Source organism: Staurois parvus, unplaced genomic scaffold (assembly GCF_062004578.1).
Source record: "Staurois parvus isolate SC_StPar_1 unplaced genomic scaffold, SC_StPar_1.0 ptg000009l, whole genome shotgun sequence".
In the NCBI taxonomy this organism is placed as follows: domain Eukaryota; kingdom Metazoa; phylum Chordata; class Amphibia; order Anura; family Ranidae; genus Staurois; species Staurois parvus.
The window spans coordinates 12,447,135-12,465,631 of record NW_028317805.1 but is presented as its reverse complement, the minus strand read 5'-3'; the positions used below and the strand labels follow the sequence as shown (position 1 = coordinate 12,465,631).

At 41.5% G+C, this 18,497-nt stretch overlaps 1 protein-coding gene across 1 annotated transcript in view; it reads left to right on the top strand.

Annotated features, from left to right (window-relative positions):
• Positions 1 to 18,497, top strand: part of EDRF1 (erythroid differentiation regulatory factor 1) — a 98,650-nt gene that overhangs the window by 48,684 nt on the left and 31,469 nt on the right. Inside the window, exons 20-24 of the mRNA XM_089669742.1 lie at positions 1,290 to 1,508; positions 6,330 to 6,556; positions 9,518 to 9,676; positions 12,777 to 12,926; positions 14,834 to 14,987. Of these exons, the coding sequence (XP_089525868.1) occupies positions 1,290 to 1,508; positions 6,330 to 6,556; positions 9,518 to 9,676; positions 12,777 to 12,926; positions 14,834 to 14,987 (909 nt within the window). The remainder of the gene's footprint in view (positions 1 to 1,289; positions 1,509 to 6,329; positions 6,557 to 9,517; positions 9,677 to 12,776; positions 12,927 to 14,833; positions 14,988 to 18,497) is intronic.

The following is an 18,497-nucleotide window of genomic DNA, read 5'->3' as shown; positions in this document are numbered from 1 at the left end:
GATGAAGTTGTTGCATCATTGTGGACATTTTCATACTGCAGCATTTATGCACAATAAGGAGTAGAGTGCGGCTGTATTGGTTTGCAGTGTTTTTCACGGTTCACTGAACTAGTATTTTATCCCATATGGGGATACACACACTTTTTTGCACTGATTTAATGATCCCTCAGGTGAGGATCAGGAGGAGTTAGTGTGTTCTGTCCTTGCTACAAGTTCATTGAGTGGGGGCTGGTGTTCATGTGGGCCCATCACTAAATATTTGTGTTCATCTCCTGTATTCCCATGTTACTATAAGATGTATGTGTAGCGCTGCACCACTTTCATATCTATTTCTATATCTGTACCTTAGGTTGAGGTATTTTAGTGCCGGCTGCTTACTCGCAATATTTATCCATATAAGCGCAGGAGGTACTATATATTCTTGTCAGGGCAGGGCTGTGGAACGGACAGGTAGGCCTAGTGGCAGGGTAACGCACTGGCTGACGACAACCACCACCAACAGACCGAAGTCCCTCAGGGCGCGGAGTCTAAGTCCCAGGCTGCCCTTCACCAGGGCCCCTGATGGTGGGGATGGACTTGACGCAGCCAGGAACCAGGTCGCGGCCCCCGAGACACCCCGGCTGCGGTAATGGCCGCCGCCAATGGCGTGTAGCTGGTGAGAATGACAATAGCGTAGTCAGGCAGGCCGGGTCAACAACAATGGGACAAAACGGTACAGAACAGTAGACAGAGAATCACAGGTCACGGGCCGGGTTCAGCAACGGAAGGTCAGATCGAAGGAAAACACAGAGAATGGTCTTAGTCACAAGCCGAGTCAGATACCAGAAGAGTCACGAGCATATACACAGAGCTGTAGCAAGACAAAGACACAAGACACAAGTGCAAAGAGCATGTGCGGATCACAGGCTTATATGTACTCAGCCACACCCCTCTGGGGGATGGACCTCAGAGACCTGAAGGCATAAAAGATTCCCACCATGCTCAGCAGAAATCCAAGATGGATGCCAGCACATGGAGTAACATAACCTCTGGGAAAAGGTAGGACCTTGACAATTCTAGTACAGAGTTTGTGTTTTGAACCCACCTAATAGGTCTTCATGTGGGAGAAGCAGTATATTCGATGTCTTTTATTCTCTAATCTGAACTTGGAACATTAATTTCCGAAAGCTGATTACTGTACACACGAGATCTCATAGTGATTATACAAAATAACAGGAATTTCAAGCTGTTCATACTCTACTGACCCTCAGTTATCGCTCCATTTAAGGAACCTGAACTATGTCTTCTAGGTTTTTCCTTTGTCACCGACCTGATCACTGACCTGGAATGTCAGCTGTCAGTGAGCTGCAAATGCTATGAAGCTGCCAGTGAAATCCTGATCATCACCCAACTCCAGGACCAGAACCCAGAGCAGAAGATGCAGGTGCTCAAGAGGCTTGGTAATATCCGAAATGAAATCGGAGTGTTCTTTATGAACCAGGCTGCAGCCCTCCAGTCTGAGAGAGCAGGTGAGGTCTAATGTGTGAGTTTTAAGAGCCTTGTCATTGACTTGAAAACTCTTGAGTGAATTTTTTTTTTTAAAAGCAACTCTTCCTTTCCTGGTTGAGTTTGTCCATTTTTATTGCATTCAGATAAGGTTCTGAAATGAACACAATATACATGTATTCTGAGATCTAGCTGTTCAAGTTTGTTTTCTCAGTAAACCAGCATTCTGAAATTTTGGGGTACCAGCCTAAGGATCAATAGCTACATGGTGAAAGGAGTAAATTTGGAAGCAAATGCTCCAGTAGAAACAAAAAGGTGTCTTGTTATTTCTATTTTCAGCTGTGGAGAGATGTGGAAGAGGCAAGCGGGTTAACCCCCTTTGGCACTGGCTCATTGGGGAGTAGATTGAGGAGTAGCAGTTGGACAAGGCTTCCAGACATCACAAGCAGTGTTTGCTTGTGGCCTTTTGCAGCGGTCTGCAAACGTTTTGCCATAGGGACTGGTTTCATGGAAGACTATTTTTTGCACAAACCCAGGAGGGGAAGCGGTGGGGGAGGTGATTAGTGATATGGCCTGCCACTAGCTGAAGTCACTTGCCATTCGCTGATTGGGTTTCCATAGGCTTACCTGTGCTAATGATCTGTTTTTGCAACTGCTGTCCGGTGCTAGGATCCCTGCCTCCGCTCCATTTCAGATCATCAGGCATTAGATCTCCTAAGGAGCATGCAACCCAGATCCCTTGCAAGCACAATTCACAGTAGGTTTCGCTCTCCTATTAGAATCTATTGCTGCTGCTTATCTGACAAGAGGCGGAGCTCAGGCGCTAATGTGAACTGCTGTAAGGACTGATTCACACAGTGTGCGGTGACACCGTTTACTTCATTGTAAAATGTCTGTCACCTCAAACACACAAGGCAAACAGTTGTTGCCCATGTGTCCTATTCACATTGCAACTTAGCCAGTGGCAGACCAGCTGCATTTTATCGCAACTCACCGTGCCAAATTGCATGGCACTGTGCAGCGCTCTGCCGTACATTGCTATGAATGAAGTGTGTTTTCTACACTTACATAAAGTTTGTACAAAACAAAAAAGGGAGCCGCGTGATGCGCTAAATCATGCCCCTTACCACAGCCGGGAACGGACAGCTACCAGAGCGGCAGCGGTAAAGCACTCCGTCAGCTCTCCATTGCCATGTGGACCCGGCCTAATAAAGATCAAGCATCGCTTGCTCGCCTGCCGCTCACTTAATGCTGTGCAGCCCTGTTCCTGAATGGGAGTCTCTAGTATAGAATAGCTCTGGAAAGTTTGAGATGGTGTGGGTCAATGAACTTTTATAGAAAGTTTAGTGCTTCTCTCAGGTACTTTGCATCACTATTGGCCTAATTTATCAGCGTTGCGGGCCTGCCAACACTTTTAGGATGTTGTCGCTCCAGAACCCCTGCCGTTTTGTCAGTTGGCGGAGAGAGTATTATAACGTATAATCATTTCTCTGAATGGAAATCATTTTCAAGTACTCAAACTTTAAAACTGCATAGATTTGTCCTCCTACAACCTCATCAACAAAGCGTAGTGAGCTAATGAATTTCTAGCCTGCATTCTGAACATTTGCATATATATTTAAGTGCTGCAATGGATTTCCTGCAATTTACATTTCCCTGCTTTATTCGGGGCTGTTATTTTTTTAGAGTCTCACACAAACAAACCTTATATTTACATCCTTTTAATTTACATTATCTTGTGCAATTTTCTAGCAATTTCAATCCATTTTCTGTCAGAATCTCCGAGTATAAGCAGAGTATTTGGCTATTATGTTAGAGAGGAAATGATAGGACTATGTATTTAAAGGTACTTAAACCTCAAGCTTGTCTTAATTGAATATGCCTGGGATGGGGATTTGGCATCTAGGCAAAGTTTTATGAAAACTTGACAAACTGCTCACCCTTTTCTTTATGTCTAAGAGTGATTTACGTGAAAAAAATAAATAATTTGTAATGAGTTGCGGGGGGAGACCAATGCATGTCAGTTATATAAATGTGAAAAATGGAAAACTTAGAAACTTCACAGTGATGTCTTACCTGCGTCTTCCTTGTAAATACTGAGACAGGCCTCACACTTGTAACAGCTAAGTGGAATGGACAGCCTGCTATAGTATAATAAATCTCATTGCAATAAAGAGAACCTGCATTTAGATTTGCAAAACCTTTTTGCAGATATATCACTTGAGATGAAAGGCTCATTATGCTAATCCAAAGGATGGTGCTATAGATGCCTGATATTTAACTTCCAGCTCTGTGCAGATGTCTGTGCCCTCCACAGAATTGAGCAATTACTTGAGCACAGATTACTGTACCAGGGGAGGTGTACTTGACTCCGTATGTGTAAAGATCTTCTTCAGTGTTGCCATCATTTTAGAGGAGCAATATTTATGTAGTTATGGGAAATTACTGCTGGCAACAGATTGAAATGGAAAAGTAATTTGATAACGCCTCTTAAACTTTAGCTTTAAAGTGATATTAATGCTTTTTTTTTTTTTTAAATAAATAACAAACATGTCTATACTTACCTGCTCTGTGCAGTGGTTTTGCACCAAGCAGCCCTGATCCTCCTCTTCTTGGGTCCACTGCTGGCTCTCCTGACTCCTCCCCATTGACCAGTACCCCCAATAGCAAGCTATTTTCTAAGGGGACACTGGTGCATGCTTGCTCCTGAGCTTTGCTCTGTGTCCATAAGACAGAAAGGCGTGGCTCAGCCCCACCCCTTGCTCTATTCTTTTTGGCTCACTGGCTGTGACTGACAGCAGTGGGGGTCGATGGCTCCCACAGCTGTATCTCAGCCATTGAGGTGACAGAGACCCAGGACAGCTGAGGCTCCTGTGCACATTGTTGGATCAAGATGGGCCTCTGATGGGTATTAGGGGGACTGTAAGGGGAGCAGCACACAGAAGGCTTTGTACCTTCATACGTAGAATGCTATAAGCCATCTGTTAAGCTAACTTTTTTTTCCTCTGTACAGCTTTAGTCCCATTACTTACCAGTGATGAAGTATGTCCCAAGTCATGCAGGCAGCTGGTTCCTGAAGAAATCTTCACTGCAGGAATGCCCCTTCCTCTTCCTGTCTCTGAATTTCTCGTGCTGCAGGGGTTATTAAGTTTGGGTTTGGGCTGAGCAGCTTTTGGCCTCCTCTGCTGAGATGTTTTCATTGTTTACACTGCCTGTAACATGATCTATGAATAGGGGAGACTCTCAGGATTAGAGGTGGGTTTTGGTGTGTTTGGACTAGGATCCAGACCCACAGATGCATGCCTGCCATTAAGCTATCACCTGTACGGGCCCATCATCTGTGCCCAGGGCATTCCCCACCCCACAGCTGTTTTGTCCTCAAAGAATTGTGTAGGCTACAAGTGTTGATCTTGGTCTTTTGAGAATGCTAGTTTCCTGCCTGTCATGCCGATGCTAGCACTTTAATAGAATTCTGTGTGCTGCAGTCCCCCCAACACTTGAGCTCAATCTTGATCCAGCGATGTGCATGAGAGCCTCGGGTGTTCTGGGTCTCTCCCTCCTCATTGGCTGAGATAGCAGTGGGAGCCATTGGCTCCCACTACTGTCAATCACAGCCAGTAAGCCAATGCGAGAGCATGGAGAGGGGCCGAGCCACATCTGTTTGTGAATGGGGACACACGGCATCAGCGTGAGAGCAAGCCTGCTTGGGTGCCCCCAAAGCTGCTTGCTGTGAAGCATGTGGCAGAAGGAAGGGGCCAGGAGTGCCGGCGAGGGACCCGAGAAGAGGAGGATCAGGGATGCTTTATGCAAAACCATTGTGCAAATCAGTATAGAATGTTTAAAAAAAAAAATCTGCCTTTAAAGCAACATAAAGCCAGGCAACTAGCAAATGCAGTCCTTAACAATTCTTATAGCAGCTGTTTTATGATGACTGTTTGATATTCTGTCATGGAGACTGCCCATTTTCAGCCAGGTCAGACCAGCCCAGAGACTTGCACACGTATACATGGCAAAAAGATTAAGTGTTTCCCTTTACAGATCACAGATGAGGTTTCCCATGCGCATAACACTGATCACTGCTATGTGAGAGAAGAGAACATTTTCAGCTTTGTTGATGAGAAAATTTCCTGTTTGCAAAGTCTCTTTTAAAATTCCAGTGCCTTATAAATCAGCAGTATTGCCTTCTTACCGATGCTTTAGAAAACACCGCACAATAGTGTGCTTTACAAATGTGCCTTGTGCTCCTCTTGGGAGGAGAGCCCAGTCATGTGATCAGTCATGGAGCTCTCTGCAGTTTTAGGCAGGAAAACTATGTGAGACAGCACAGGCTTCTCGCCGTGGCCCACTTATTATAAATGGGTTACAAAACAGAGGCTAGAGCGTGAAGTCATTTTGTGATGTCTGGTCGTGAGCACTCTTATTTCTGAGCACCTATAGTTCATGAATTGGATTCCATTGGTAAGGCAACATGTCCATGGATGTACCTGCCCATGTGGGATGCACAAGTACAGAAACCCAATTTGACAGCAGTGCGGGTGCACACAGTGTGCATTCAGGGGCATTTATCCGCGCCTGCATGGCTGTCCAGTTGCAACCAGCGCCTGTGACCCTGCAGGTGCTGGATCCCAATAGACATAAATGGGACTGCCTGCGCGTCCCATATGGGCATACACAGTCCTTAATACAGATGTACACTTAACTATGCCTGTGTGATTGGAGCCTAACTGCATGTTTTTTGGGGTTTTTTTTTTTTTTAGACTCCTATGATGGGTGAACACAACTGCTTAAATGTATGATTTTTGTTTGTTTAAGCAAAATATAGCATTTTTTCCTATACTATCCAGCAGGTAAAAGCGTGTCCAATGCAGAGCAGGACATGTGGAAGAAGAGTTTCTCTAGCTTTGATAAAGGAATCACCAACTTTGAATCCATCCAGGACACCACGAACATGGCTCTCCTGCTGTGTAACTTGGGGCGACTGATGAGGATCTGTGCCCAGGCACACTGTGGAAGTGGAAATGATGAGAGGAGGGGGGAGTTCTCTCCGGAGGAGGCTCTTTATTACAACAAGGTGGGACTGTGTGTTAATCATCACAGTGATAATGTGTCATACATACTTTTATTATTTTAGTACTGGAAAATATATATATAAAATATATCTTTTTCTAAGTGTAGTATGTGTACTCTTGGATGCTTATTTACCTAATGCCCATGCTGCAAGTCTGTTTCTGCTCCAAGGCCAATGCAGTGGGAAACCATACAGTCTTCATTGATACTTACCGAACTTGGTTAATATTTTCTCTTGCCTGCTATTCAAACTGAATATGTTTTGATAATATTTTATTCTATTAAACATGAATAATAAAGAGAACTAAGCATTTAAAAAGCTTGCACCACAAGCCATATTCAATTATCCCTCCAAGCATATATTTTTACTCTTCTGCTACCATCTGTGACTAACACAGAATGCTGGAGGAGTGAAAGAACACATCAGTACATTATTAAAGCAATCCCCCGTATTTGTTCTGCTGTGATAACACATTCCATGACTGCTTGTGGCATTTTTATTAGTTTTCAGCAGTACCGTTCTGAGCCATACAAAAAAGTTATAACTATACAGTTGACTGTTTTCTGAACTCCAGGCACCATTTTAATTTGGGTGGATGTGTTAGTCTATTTGCCTTTAAAAGTGTACCCCCCCCCATTATATATATATATATATATATATATATATATATATATATATATATATATAAAAAAGCAAAAGAAATCATACTCTCAGAAGCAATATGTAGTCAAATCACAAGAAGCTGTCTCTGCTCTGCATATGGAATCCTAGGCAGTAAATGTGCTCTCATTATTAGCTGAATCATAGGGATGAATAGTCCAAAAAACAACCCTGGCAGCTGGTCACCTTCAACAAAACTTAAAATGGAACTGCACTGCATCTGAGTACCACAAAACAAAAAGGCTATTTAGCGCATTTTTAATATTCAAAGCAGCTCCCATCTATACATGTCTCCTTGCTTTTATTTTGCTGAGAAACACCTCCCTAGCATTTCTGGCAGTGGCCATCTTGATTAAGGGCAGAGGATTCATGTATCATTTACTTTTTGGAATCCATTTACCCTTCGTTCAGGCATAGGCTGAGCTGAGAACCCTCCCCTACTGAAGACTGCTGGGATGTATGACATCATTTGCTTAAGTAGAGAAAAAAGGAACTAACTGAAGAAATTTAAAAAAAGAGTTTAACACAAGTAAATCTGATATACTTTTCTATCTATTTACAAATTCTAGCTGCATAAGGATTAAAAATAGTCCATGTTGATTGAGAGAGTGAAGATCCACTTTAAAGTGGAATTTTAGGCTTTTGCCTACTATGCTTAACCTTGCTCCCACCCTCCTTGTAAATCCTATTCTAGCTACCCAGTGAAATAAAGATGCCTATACTTGCCTATTCTGAGGGCATTACATGATCTCCCCAGCAGCCGACTTCAGGCGAGAGATGAGATCATCACTAATGGCTGAAATGCCTGGGCAGTGACGTCGCCCATAAGCCTGCTATGGGACATCCATTGTCAGCTGTCCTTCCTCTCCCCTGAAGTTGGTCACATAACCAGACCGGAGCACCCCAAGAATGGGTAAGTATAAGCATCCTCCTTTCACAAGGTAGTTAGAATAGGATTTAGAAGGTGAAGGGAGCAGATTTAAACTTTGGTTATCAACAGCATGTAATTCCACTTTAATATAGAATTCAAAACTCAGAGGAAGAGCCCTCAATATGTCAGTGGCAGTGTTTGGAGCAGCAATTTTCAACCAGGGTACCCTGGAACACCTACGTTTCTCTAGAGGTTGCTAGGGGTTGCTTTTGTTTTGGTGATTGACATGTCATCTAATGGTGCCTTTTTATAATTTTGTATAGCTGACTGTAAGGGAAGCATTCTAACCAGCGCTGACCACCAATGTAAGAAGGATTTGCCTAATGACCCCTGATTGAATTCCCTTAGCAGGGGTTCCCTGTGACCTGAAAATTATTTAATGGGTTCCTCTGGGGTAACAAGGTTGAAAGAGGTTGATTTTGAAAGTCTACACAGGTATATATCTGTCACAGTCAGTTTTTTATGTATTTTCAGTCTTTTTATTAACTTTTGTTTTAAGTCCATTGCTGCCTGGACTGCTTTTGGGCTATTTCATCCTCAGTAGCCAACTAATTATGAGCAAGCACTGACTGCCTAGGGTTATGTACCTGGAAATGATAGCCGTCTGTGGCTTGAATACACCCTGCTTATGAGTGTTATTTTTTTTTTCTTTTATTTTGTGTATTAATATATGTCATATCTGCGCTATCTAGATCACTTCTGTGTTTTTTCCTTTTCAGTTTTTACATGTGATGGGTGGTATTGATTAGAATACACACAATGGCTAGCAGGTAGAAAATAAACAAATCTTTAACAGTATGTATTTGCCAAGTTGATGGTACATTAATCTTCAAAGGTGAACTTGTCACTTACAATTGAACTTTAGAGCAGAAAAATAAATTTTCTGTCAAAAATACATTGTGTGTTGAACAGACCTGTTGTAAAAAAGTTGCTCAGTAGTGGCTGCGGCACTGATCTATATATTCTGACAGTGAAGAGGGGACGTTTCCCCCATCCTCCTTGAATGTGTGGGGTAGCTCACTAGCTGCCTCACAGTTCATTGAGAACTACAAGCCACCTACCGGAATGGAAGATGGTACCTGTAGTCCATTCACTGTGAATGAATGAGGGGCCATGTGGGCGAGGCCCCGCACAGGCATGCTGTTTTTGAATTGTGACAGCGGATGCTGGGAGGAGAATCCCCACCTCCTGTAACAGTGTTGGCAGTGTTGGCAGCGGGAGGTGAGTGCATTGGAACATGTTACACCCTAAATATGGGTATTACATTTAACATGCTCCTAAAGGTGAACTCACCCTTTTAACAGTCAAACTATTGGCATAACCTGCTACACAAATTTGTTTGAGTTAACTGTGCCTAATCTATCTTTTTACAGGCCATTGATTACTATCACAAAGCATTGAAGTCTCTAGATAAAAGAGATACCCATCAGGCTGTGTGGGACTCTGTATATTGGGAGCTGTCCACCACCTATTTTACAATGGCCACTTTGTTGCAGGACTATGCTCCCATCTCCAGGAAAGCACAGGAGCAGGTATGTGTGCTTCTAGTCTGCTGATGTGATCATACTGTGTATTTCATGCAGTTCTCAGAGCTGATCTCCATTTCTTGTAGGAAAGAATGCATAGGGCTTCCTAAAGCTGGCCAGATACCAGTAGAATATCACTGAACATTTTTTTGTTTAGATTTTCTAATCGTTAGTGGGGTCAAATCGACATTTGTCTTCGATTGCAGTGACAAGAAAATTCAAAGGAACAGGATGGAAAATTATTCTCAAATGAACTAATTTCTACCGGTCTATGTGGTTTTTGTTCAGGAAGTTGCATTAATTCCAAAATTGAATGTTTAAAAGCAAACAAAATTTTGATGTTCTTTCGAATGACATTTGTCCATTTATCAGATGTACAAAGAATGTGCAAATGTGTGTACGAATGTTTGTTCCAAGAACTACGAGGGAAATCTGGTACAAAAATGTTCATAAAATAGAGACTTTCAAAGTGCCACATCCAAACTAATAGAACAAAAAAAAGGGAAGATAGACTGGAGGAGAGCACTAGTGTCCACCAGCTCCCAATAACAGATTTTATAGGCACATCCTGGGACATAGATAAAACCAAATAGTTTTACAGATACAATCTCTCCTAGTACTTAAAAAAAAAAAAAAAAATGCGAAGCTACACAGACAATAAAATCAAGTAATATCAGAATATCCTCTACTAAGTACACTCACTACCAACTTCTCTGAGTGTAATTTTAATAAAAATAATTGGGCATTTTATGTACTACACTATGGCGGCTTCCTCTGTGGGAGTTTACCATTATCTGTGTGCAGTGGAGGAGAGCGACTGGAGAACTACAGAGACCTCTATGCAGATCCCCATTGGTGGAGAAAAAGTGCTTCTGACCCGTTTGTAATTTAAATAGGTCCATATGGGAAGGTTAGGGTTCATTGCAGACACCCGATTTGCGGTGGTGCACAGAGAGTGGATTTTACAGCACTGGGGAAGAGGGCACAATCTCCAGCAGGAGAATTGCATATTGTATTCTGTTGGATACTGCAGGACTTGCGCATGTGGATTGTGTGGGACACATGATAGATTGTTATACATCCTATTTTTTGCACTGTATGGGATTTTAGGGATGGTGATTATCTTTCACTTATAAAGAGCAGCACAACACATTTTTTGCAAATGGAATATACAGTATCTTGTCTGCACCCTTCATGGCTGCTTATTATCCATTGTCTTTTTATGCAGTGAATTGCCTTAATCAGCTGCCTTCTCCAGATGTCCAATGAGTCACAATGTCCTGTTTTTAGTGCCAACATACTACACAGCACTGTAGAGTGCATCCATCCCCTCATGGTCTAATGTAAGGAACAGCGTGGACATAACATAATGCCGGTCTTATGAACAACAATTTTTCTAGACCCTTTCATACAAAATTCCAATAGCAAGAATGGCCAAAAGCTTCTTTTAAAACCTTCAAACAATAGAAAATGTTTATGATCAGTTGCTTTTCTCCATATTTGCAATAACCTTTAACTTGCTTTTCAAGCACAGAAATTATCTGACCTGAAATTTGCAGTATACAACCCTGGGCAAAAAGTATGGAATCCTCACTCTTGGAAAATGTTCATTCAAACTAATCGCACACATTCCTCAAAACTATTTTCATTTAACATTCCAACCTTCTGGCTGGAAAACACTTGGAAAAAAAAAAAAAAAAAAAAAAAACTAGTCAGTTGCAACTGTGTTTGCAGATCAAGTAGAGGAAAAAAATATGGAATCACTCTTCTGAGGAAAATATTATTGAATCATGAAAAAAAACACTACCGTACACCAGTAGTACTTAGGTGCAGCACCTCTGGCTTTTCTAACCGTTAAATCCATGCTTCAGAGAATTCAAGCTATCGACAAACCGTATTCTTCATCAATCCGGATCCAACTTTCTCTTGTTGCAGCTGCCAGATCAGCTTTGCAGGCTGGAGCCTTGTCATGGATCATTTTCTTTAATTGCCACCATAGATTTTCAGTTGGATTGAGGTCCAGGCTATTTGTAGGCCATGCCGCTGACGTTGAGGGGTTTATTTACTAAAGCTGGAGAGTCCAAAATCAGACTCCCTTCTGCATAGAAACCAATCAGCTTCCAGGTTTCATTGCCAAAGCTTCATTGAACAAGCTGAGGTTAGAAGCTGATTGGTTTCTATGCAGAAGGGAGTCTGATTTTGGACTCTCCAGCTTTAGTAAATAAACCCCTATATGTCTTTCTTGAAGGAAAGTTTTCATGGCTTTTGCCTTATGGCAGGATGCATTATCATCCTGAAAAATGTCAGCATCACCAAACATCCTTTCAATTGATGGAATAAGAAAAGTGTCCAAAATCTCAATATACATTTATGCATTTATTGAAGATTTATTTAGCTTTATTTTGGTGGTATTTATTCACCACTGGGATTTTTTTTTTTTTTTTGCTATATAAATGAAAAAGTCCAAAAAAAATTTAAAGTGTTTTTCTTATAAAATTTTGCAAATAAATCTTTCTTCATAAATCTTGGCCAAAATTTATTCAGTTATCTTTTTAGTAAAAAAAAAAAAAACAAACAGTATAAAACCAAAAACTTTAATTTAAAAAAATTTTTTTTTTACCTTTTTTTTTAAGACCAAATGCTTTAACGTTTGGTGTGCTACGTGTAAACAGTGCATCACACACTGAACTTTTTTTTTTGTATGTCACAAAGTGAAATTTTATTAATCTCTATTGGCTGCAGCACAGTGTAATGCAATGGATTGCATCTCCCCATGCTGAGCTGGAAAAAAGTGCCACATTCCATGGTGCGTCCAGAGTTGCATGCCCATACCCATACAATGTTTATGCAGATACTTGCGTAGACAAGACCAAGCTATATATAGTTCAATATTTATCAAAGCATATATGAAATTTATATTCATTCATTTTACTTGAATGGTCCTACTGTATAACAAATGTGTATAGTACTGATGTAGGGAGTAAAAGCATGGACCAAACTGCCTGTTTACCAGAAGTCACATGTACTGAATGTTGCTGCTGGTGAGGTTCATTATCGCAATAAAAGATATGAAGACGTGGTTTTTGTTCTGTTGTGTTGCCTGCAGATCGAGAGAGAAGTGACAGAAGCCATGATGAAGTCCTTAAAGTACTGTGATGTGGAAACTGTGTCTGCTCGACAGCCTTTATGTCAGTACCGTGCTGCAACCATCCATCACAGACTCGCCTCCATGTATCACAGTTGTCTGAGAAACCAGGTACAGGTCTTCTATAAGGATGTTCTTCCCAGGAATATCTATATATGTCTGTCTGACCTTATTGGGGCAATTCTCTACCCTTCCTGTTCCTGTGAAGCTTGGAAAAGAGTGGGGGGGGGGCACATGTCAGAAGTTCTGGCTGTTTTCTCTTCTACTAAAATGTGCTTTTTATTCATGTCTGTGTCCCTTTTGGACAGTTTTTCCACCTTCAACAGGGGGCTTCAGTGACACAACCTCTGGCAGGTTTTTTTTCTATAACGAACTCTTACTCAGCTCTTTCCAAACCATGAAAGTGTTTAACTGGGGTTGCGTTTTAAAGTCATGAGAGGAATATGGAGACTGCTATTGCTGACTACATTCTGAAAATGCTAGTTATCCAACTGTGATGCCCCATTGTTGGCTTTTACATTACATTTGCTCATTATATATGTAGTTTTGCTCCTTTTCAGACATTAACAATGCCAGCTGTTTTACCTATCTGCATAAAGTCAACTTACTTATGTTAATCAGTATTGATGGGCAATATCGTCTGCAGCATGTAGTGGCATTTTACATGTGTTCCAGCATTAGAGTTTTTTAAACCGTTTTTAGGGTGGAGCATGTAACATGTTCAAATCCTGCTGCCGCTGCCTGATTCTCCCCACCCCCTTCCTCTCTGAGACAGCAGTACAAAGCTATCACTTTTTAAAAACAGCATGGCCCTGTGGAGCTTTGCCCACATGGCCGTGTCATTCATTCGCAGAGTTCTATGAATGAACTACAAGTCCTGACAGCCTTAGCTGCTGTCAGCTTGTAGTTTTCAATGAACTGCCAAGTCGCTGTAATGCTCCGTGGTAGTTCATTGATTCTTCCTGTCAGTGTATCTGCTTGTCAGTATGGGATGTATGGATACACAGATATACTGACAGGTCTGCGGGAGACCTGCATGGCATCAGCAATCTGCTGATTGCTGGTGCAATGCTTTACAGGATCCTGCAACAAAAAATAATAAAAGCACATTTTTTACTTTCAAAAATGTGCATTTATTATTTTTCGTCAAAAGGTTAACTTATCCTTTATTGTACATCACACAAGCTTGTCACACCACCATTCATTCCTGCATTAAGAGATACTAAGACTGGTGCAGCTGTGCATGGTAACCAGTCAGTTTATAGGTTTATTGACAAACCTTAACTGAACAAGCTGAATTTAGATGCTGATTGGTTACTATGCACAGCTACACCAGATTCTACGCGCTCCCGTTTTAATAAATCTCCCCCAATGTGTCTGAGCATGGGGACAACCTGATAAGGCTGTTGACTAATAAATGAAAAAGCATTCATTGCATGGCTTATCCTGGCCATAGACAACTTAAATTTCAGTAACCTGCGCAATCAGAATTTATTTCAGGTACTTATATAGCGCCATCAATTTATGCAGCGCTTTACATATACCTTTTGGCACCACCCAGCTTCCACAAACTTCCATCTGAAAATCAAAGAAGCCAAGTGGAAAATTTTTGGCGGAATAGTGACTGCAGCCAAAATGCAGTCACTGTCTGGGTATTCTGATCGCTGTAGGTGCAGGGGCTGTCAGAGTACCACAGCTAGCAGGAGAGATTCTTCCATCATTGCTGTTTTCGTATAGATGGAGTCATCAAATGGTTTCTCTCATTTAGCCCTTGATGTGTATGGCTAGCCTGGGGTAGGGCTAGTGCATATGTGGTTTGTAAAGGTTGGCAGGTTCACTTTCAGTCTGGCCATGTGGTATGTGATTCTGACAATCCATTATATCATTTGTATACAGGCTTAGAGCCTAGGGGTAAATTCCTGCCTGCAGGGCTTTTTAGCTTTCTTCTAATCTGTCTGCAGCTACCAAAAATAAAATTGTACAGACAGCTTGTATCACAGTACCTGCTTTTTCTACAGGTGGGGGATGAGCACTCAAGAAAGCAACACCGTGTTCTAGCTGATCTCCACTACAGCAAAGCAGTGAAACTCTTCCAAGTGCTGAAAGACGCTCCATGTGAGCTTCTCAGAGTGCAGCTCGAGAGAGTGGCCTTTGCAGAGTTCCAAATGTCCAGTAAGTTCTCCATTATGATGTTTTATAGTATTAACACGTTTGGCTCGAAGTAAGACTGTATGTTCATGTTGCTGTATTACTGTACCAGAGACCTCATTGCTTCAGTATTCTTCAGTAATAACTCCATCTTAAGCCCACGGTCACATCAAAGCCGATTTTGAAATCATGCGACTTACAGTGAAGTCGCGCGATTTCAAAATCGGGTGACCTGCCGATTTCAGTTGCGATTTGCAAGACATCTGACACAGATTTGTATGCAAATTGCAACAAAAGTAGTGCATGTATTACTTTTAAAATCGGTGCGGCTCTGACCAAGTCGGAACCGCACCGATATGACCGCTGTAATAGTGGACAATAGGGTGCGACTTGGCATACGAATTGCAAGTTGCAGGACGTGCAGATCACATGCAAGTCACACCTGCTGTGACCGGGGTGTAAGCAGTAGAAGATATTAATCACTTGATTGCTATTATGAGTAGATTAAAGCTTAAGTGATGTGTAGAACATACAATATTGGTAGATGAAGTTATGTGTAAATTTCTACTTTTTCTGAAGAAGTTTTACCCCCTCCATATCCTCCCAGTGACACTTCCTATCACATTAATCTTGACTATAAATGTTGAGTTTGGCCTCGCAGTGCCCTTATCACACCAAGGACAAAGGGAAACTGGACGGGACTTGGCAAAAACTTACCTTGACCCTCTTACTGCTTCACTACGGAAGAGTGGTGGCCACAGTGTTCCAGACTGCAATTTTAAAATGTCACTGAGTTTACATTGTGTGTGCACCCAGCGTGCAAACAGTGCCTATGATCATGCTGTCATTAAACAGGGCAGATCAAGGGCAAAAAACTGAGCCAATCACAGTCATTCTGTACCTGTGATCATTGTGATGGGAAATCACAAATGTAAACAATGCCACTGTTTATATTTGATAGCCCTCCCCTTCCCTTCACAATAGAGGAAGGAAAATTTCACAAATTCTCATTCTTGTGGGTTGATAGCAACAGATTTAACCTCTTTGTGCCGACGGTATGCATATATATGCTGCTTCTCGGTGGCATTAACGCTGAGATGCCACATATATGCGTACCAGAGTTAAACAGAGCTGCGCCGAGAGCATGCACCCTGCGAGATCCCGGCACAGTTACTGGTGGCCAACAGAAAGCTCCCGATCTCTACTTGCGATCAGGAGCTTTCCAATCATGTGACTGCTGTGACAATCACATGATCGGAATCCCCACCCTGCCTCCCGGATGGGAGGCGCCAGCTTTAAGGGGTTAAGGTGCAGTGGGATGTTTTTTTGGGAGTGTTTAACCCTTTCACACACACCCCCGGAACTCATCTCTTCTGAATTCTGTCTCTGTGGTGCCTGTACATTAACCCCTTCACTTCCCTTATCCTGTAAATTAACTCCCTCATCTTCATCCTCCCATGTTTAAAAAATGTTGATCTTTATTCCCTTTTTATAGTAAAAAATAAAAATCCAGTACCGAAAGAAAAAACTGTCTAAAAATAATAAGACAAAATTCATTTGGATGCAGTATAGCATGACTGATAATTGTCAAACTATCACAGCAATGAAAAGTGGCCTGGTCATGAAAGGGTATTATAGCATGGTACTCAAGTGGTTAACCACTTCCTGTCCAGCCCATGTACATAAACGACCAGACGGGAGCCGTGCAGTAGCGGGTGGCCATTTATAAACGGCCTCCGCACTCACTGCCTGTGCGTGCTCCTATGTGTGAGGTCCCGATCATGTGATCACTGATTGGCCAATCAGTGATCACATGAATAGTAGTAAGCAAGATGTCACTTCCTGACGACATAGTTTACTACTGGTGAAATCTGTGAATGATCACTGAGGTCACATGGTACAAGGCTATTCAAAACAATCACAGCTCTCACAGTATTTCTCATTGGCTGCAAGAATGCAGCCAGAGAGAAGGAGAAATGATTGCTTTTACAGCCTTTGAGTGTAAAAGCAATCAGTGTAAAATAAAAAAAAAATTAAAAAAATCTTCATCACCCCGCCACAAGTAGTACAGTGTCACTATGGTGACACTGTACTGCTAGGGTGACAGTATGTTAAAAAAATATTTCTCAATTTCTCAAAAACAGTATTTCTCAATGGCTGCAAGAATGCAGCCAGAGAGAAGGAGAAATGATTGCTTTTACACCCATAAAGGCTGTAAAAGCAATCAGTGTAAAATAAAAAAAAAAAAAAAATCTTCATCACCCATGACAAGTAGTACAGTATCACTATGGTGACACTGTACTGCTAGGGTGACCGTATGGTAAAAAAAAAAACCCTAAATATAAAAATGTTTGAAAAATTATAATTTTAGGGGGGTTTTTGTATTTATTTTTTTTACTAAAAAAAATAGCTGCATACATTTTGGCCAAGATTTATGAAGAAAGATTATTTGCAAAATTTTATAAGAAAACACTTTTTTTTTTCAAAATGTTTGGACTTTTTCATATATATAGCAAAAAAAATAAAAATCCCAGTGGTGAATAAATACCGCAAAAATAGTTTTATCTGTCTCAAAAAAATGCTAAAAAATTCATATGGGTACAGTGTTGCATGATCGCGCAATTGTCATTCAAAGTGTGATAGCGCTGAAAGGTGAAAATTGGCCTGAACAGGAAGGGGGTGAAAGTGTTCGGACTTGAAGTGGTTAAGATTCGCTTTTAACTTTTATCTGTGGATCTATTCCCCTCCCTTCTAGATTGTAAGCTCCAAAGAGCAGGGCCCTCAATCCCCTCATGTTCTGCATTGTATTGGCATTGTTCTGTCACATGTTCTGTCCCCCTTTGTAATGTACAGCGCTGAGCGAACTATTGGTGCTTTATAAATACTGTATAATAATAATGTATAATAATTGCTCAGTCTAACATGTGGATTTCACTGAAGATGGCCCTTTCAGCTCATGCTTGTCCTCAGAGTCCTCCTCAAGTAAAGCTAGTCTTTCATAAATAAATCTGCACAATAATAAGAGAATACTGAATGTTTAAATTCTGACAAAAGACTACTTATGGGTGCTTCTCTTTAATGCCCCAGTTAGTTTCATTGTTATTGGTGTATATATTAGTACGCCTCTTAACTGTTTGACAGGACCACCATTATGTACTATATATGTGGATCCCCAGCAGAGGAATAAATGAATGTTGAGACAACAGTCACTGCAGGAGTAATTCATGAACAGGACATGATCTGTACGAAGCAGCGAGGTGCCATGAGCTATACATTGTGTGAATAGTCCCATTTGCCTATACTGCGACATTCTGATAGATTGTTCCCAGGTTCGTACAATCCCTTCTGCAGCTTTCAGTTTGCTCTGCTAGCACAATGCAGATAACATGTGCAGCGGGTGCCCTGCCAGAGGGTATTATAAGAACAGATGTACAGGCAGCATGTGTGGTACATACAAACAAAGATGCTCATTATGATAAAAGCGCCTCACATGGATGACTCCTATCCCATCTATTATAGACCTGCAGGCTAAAA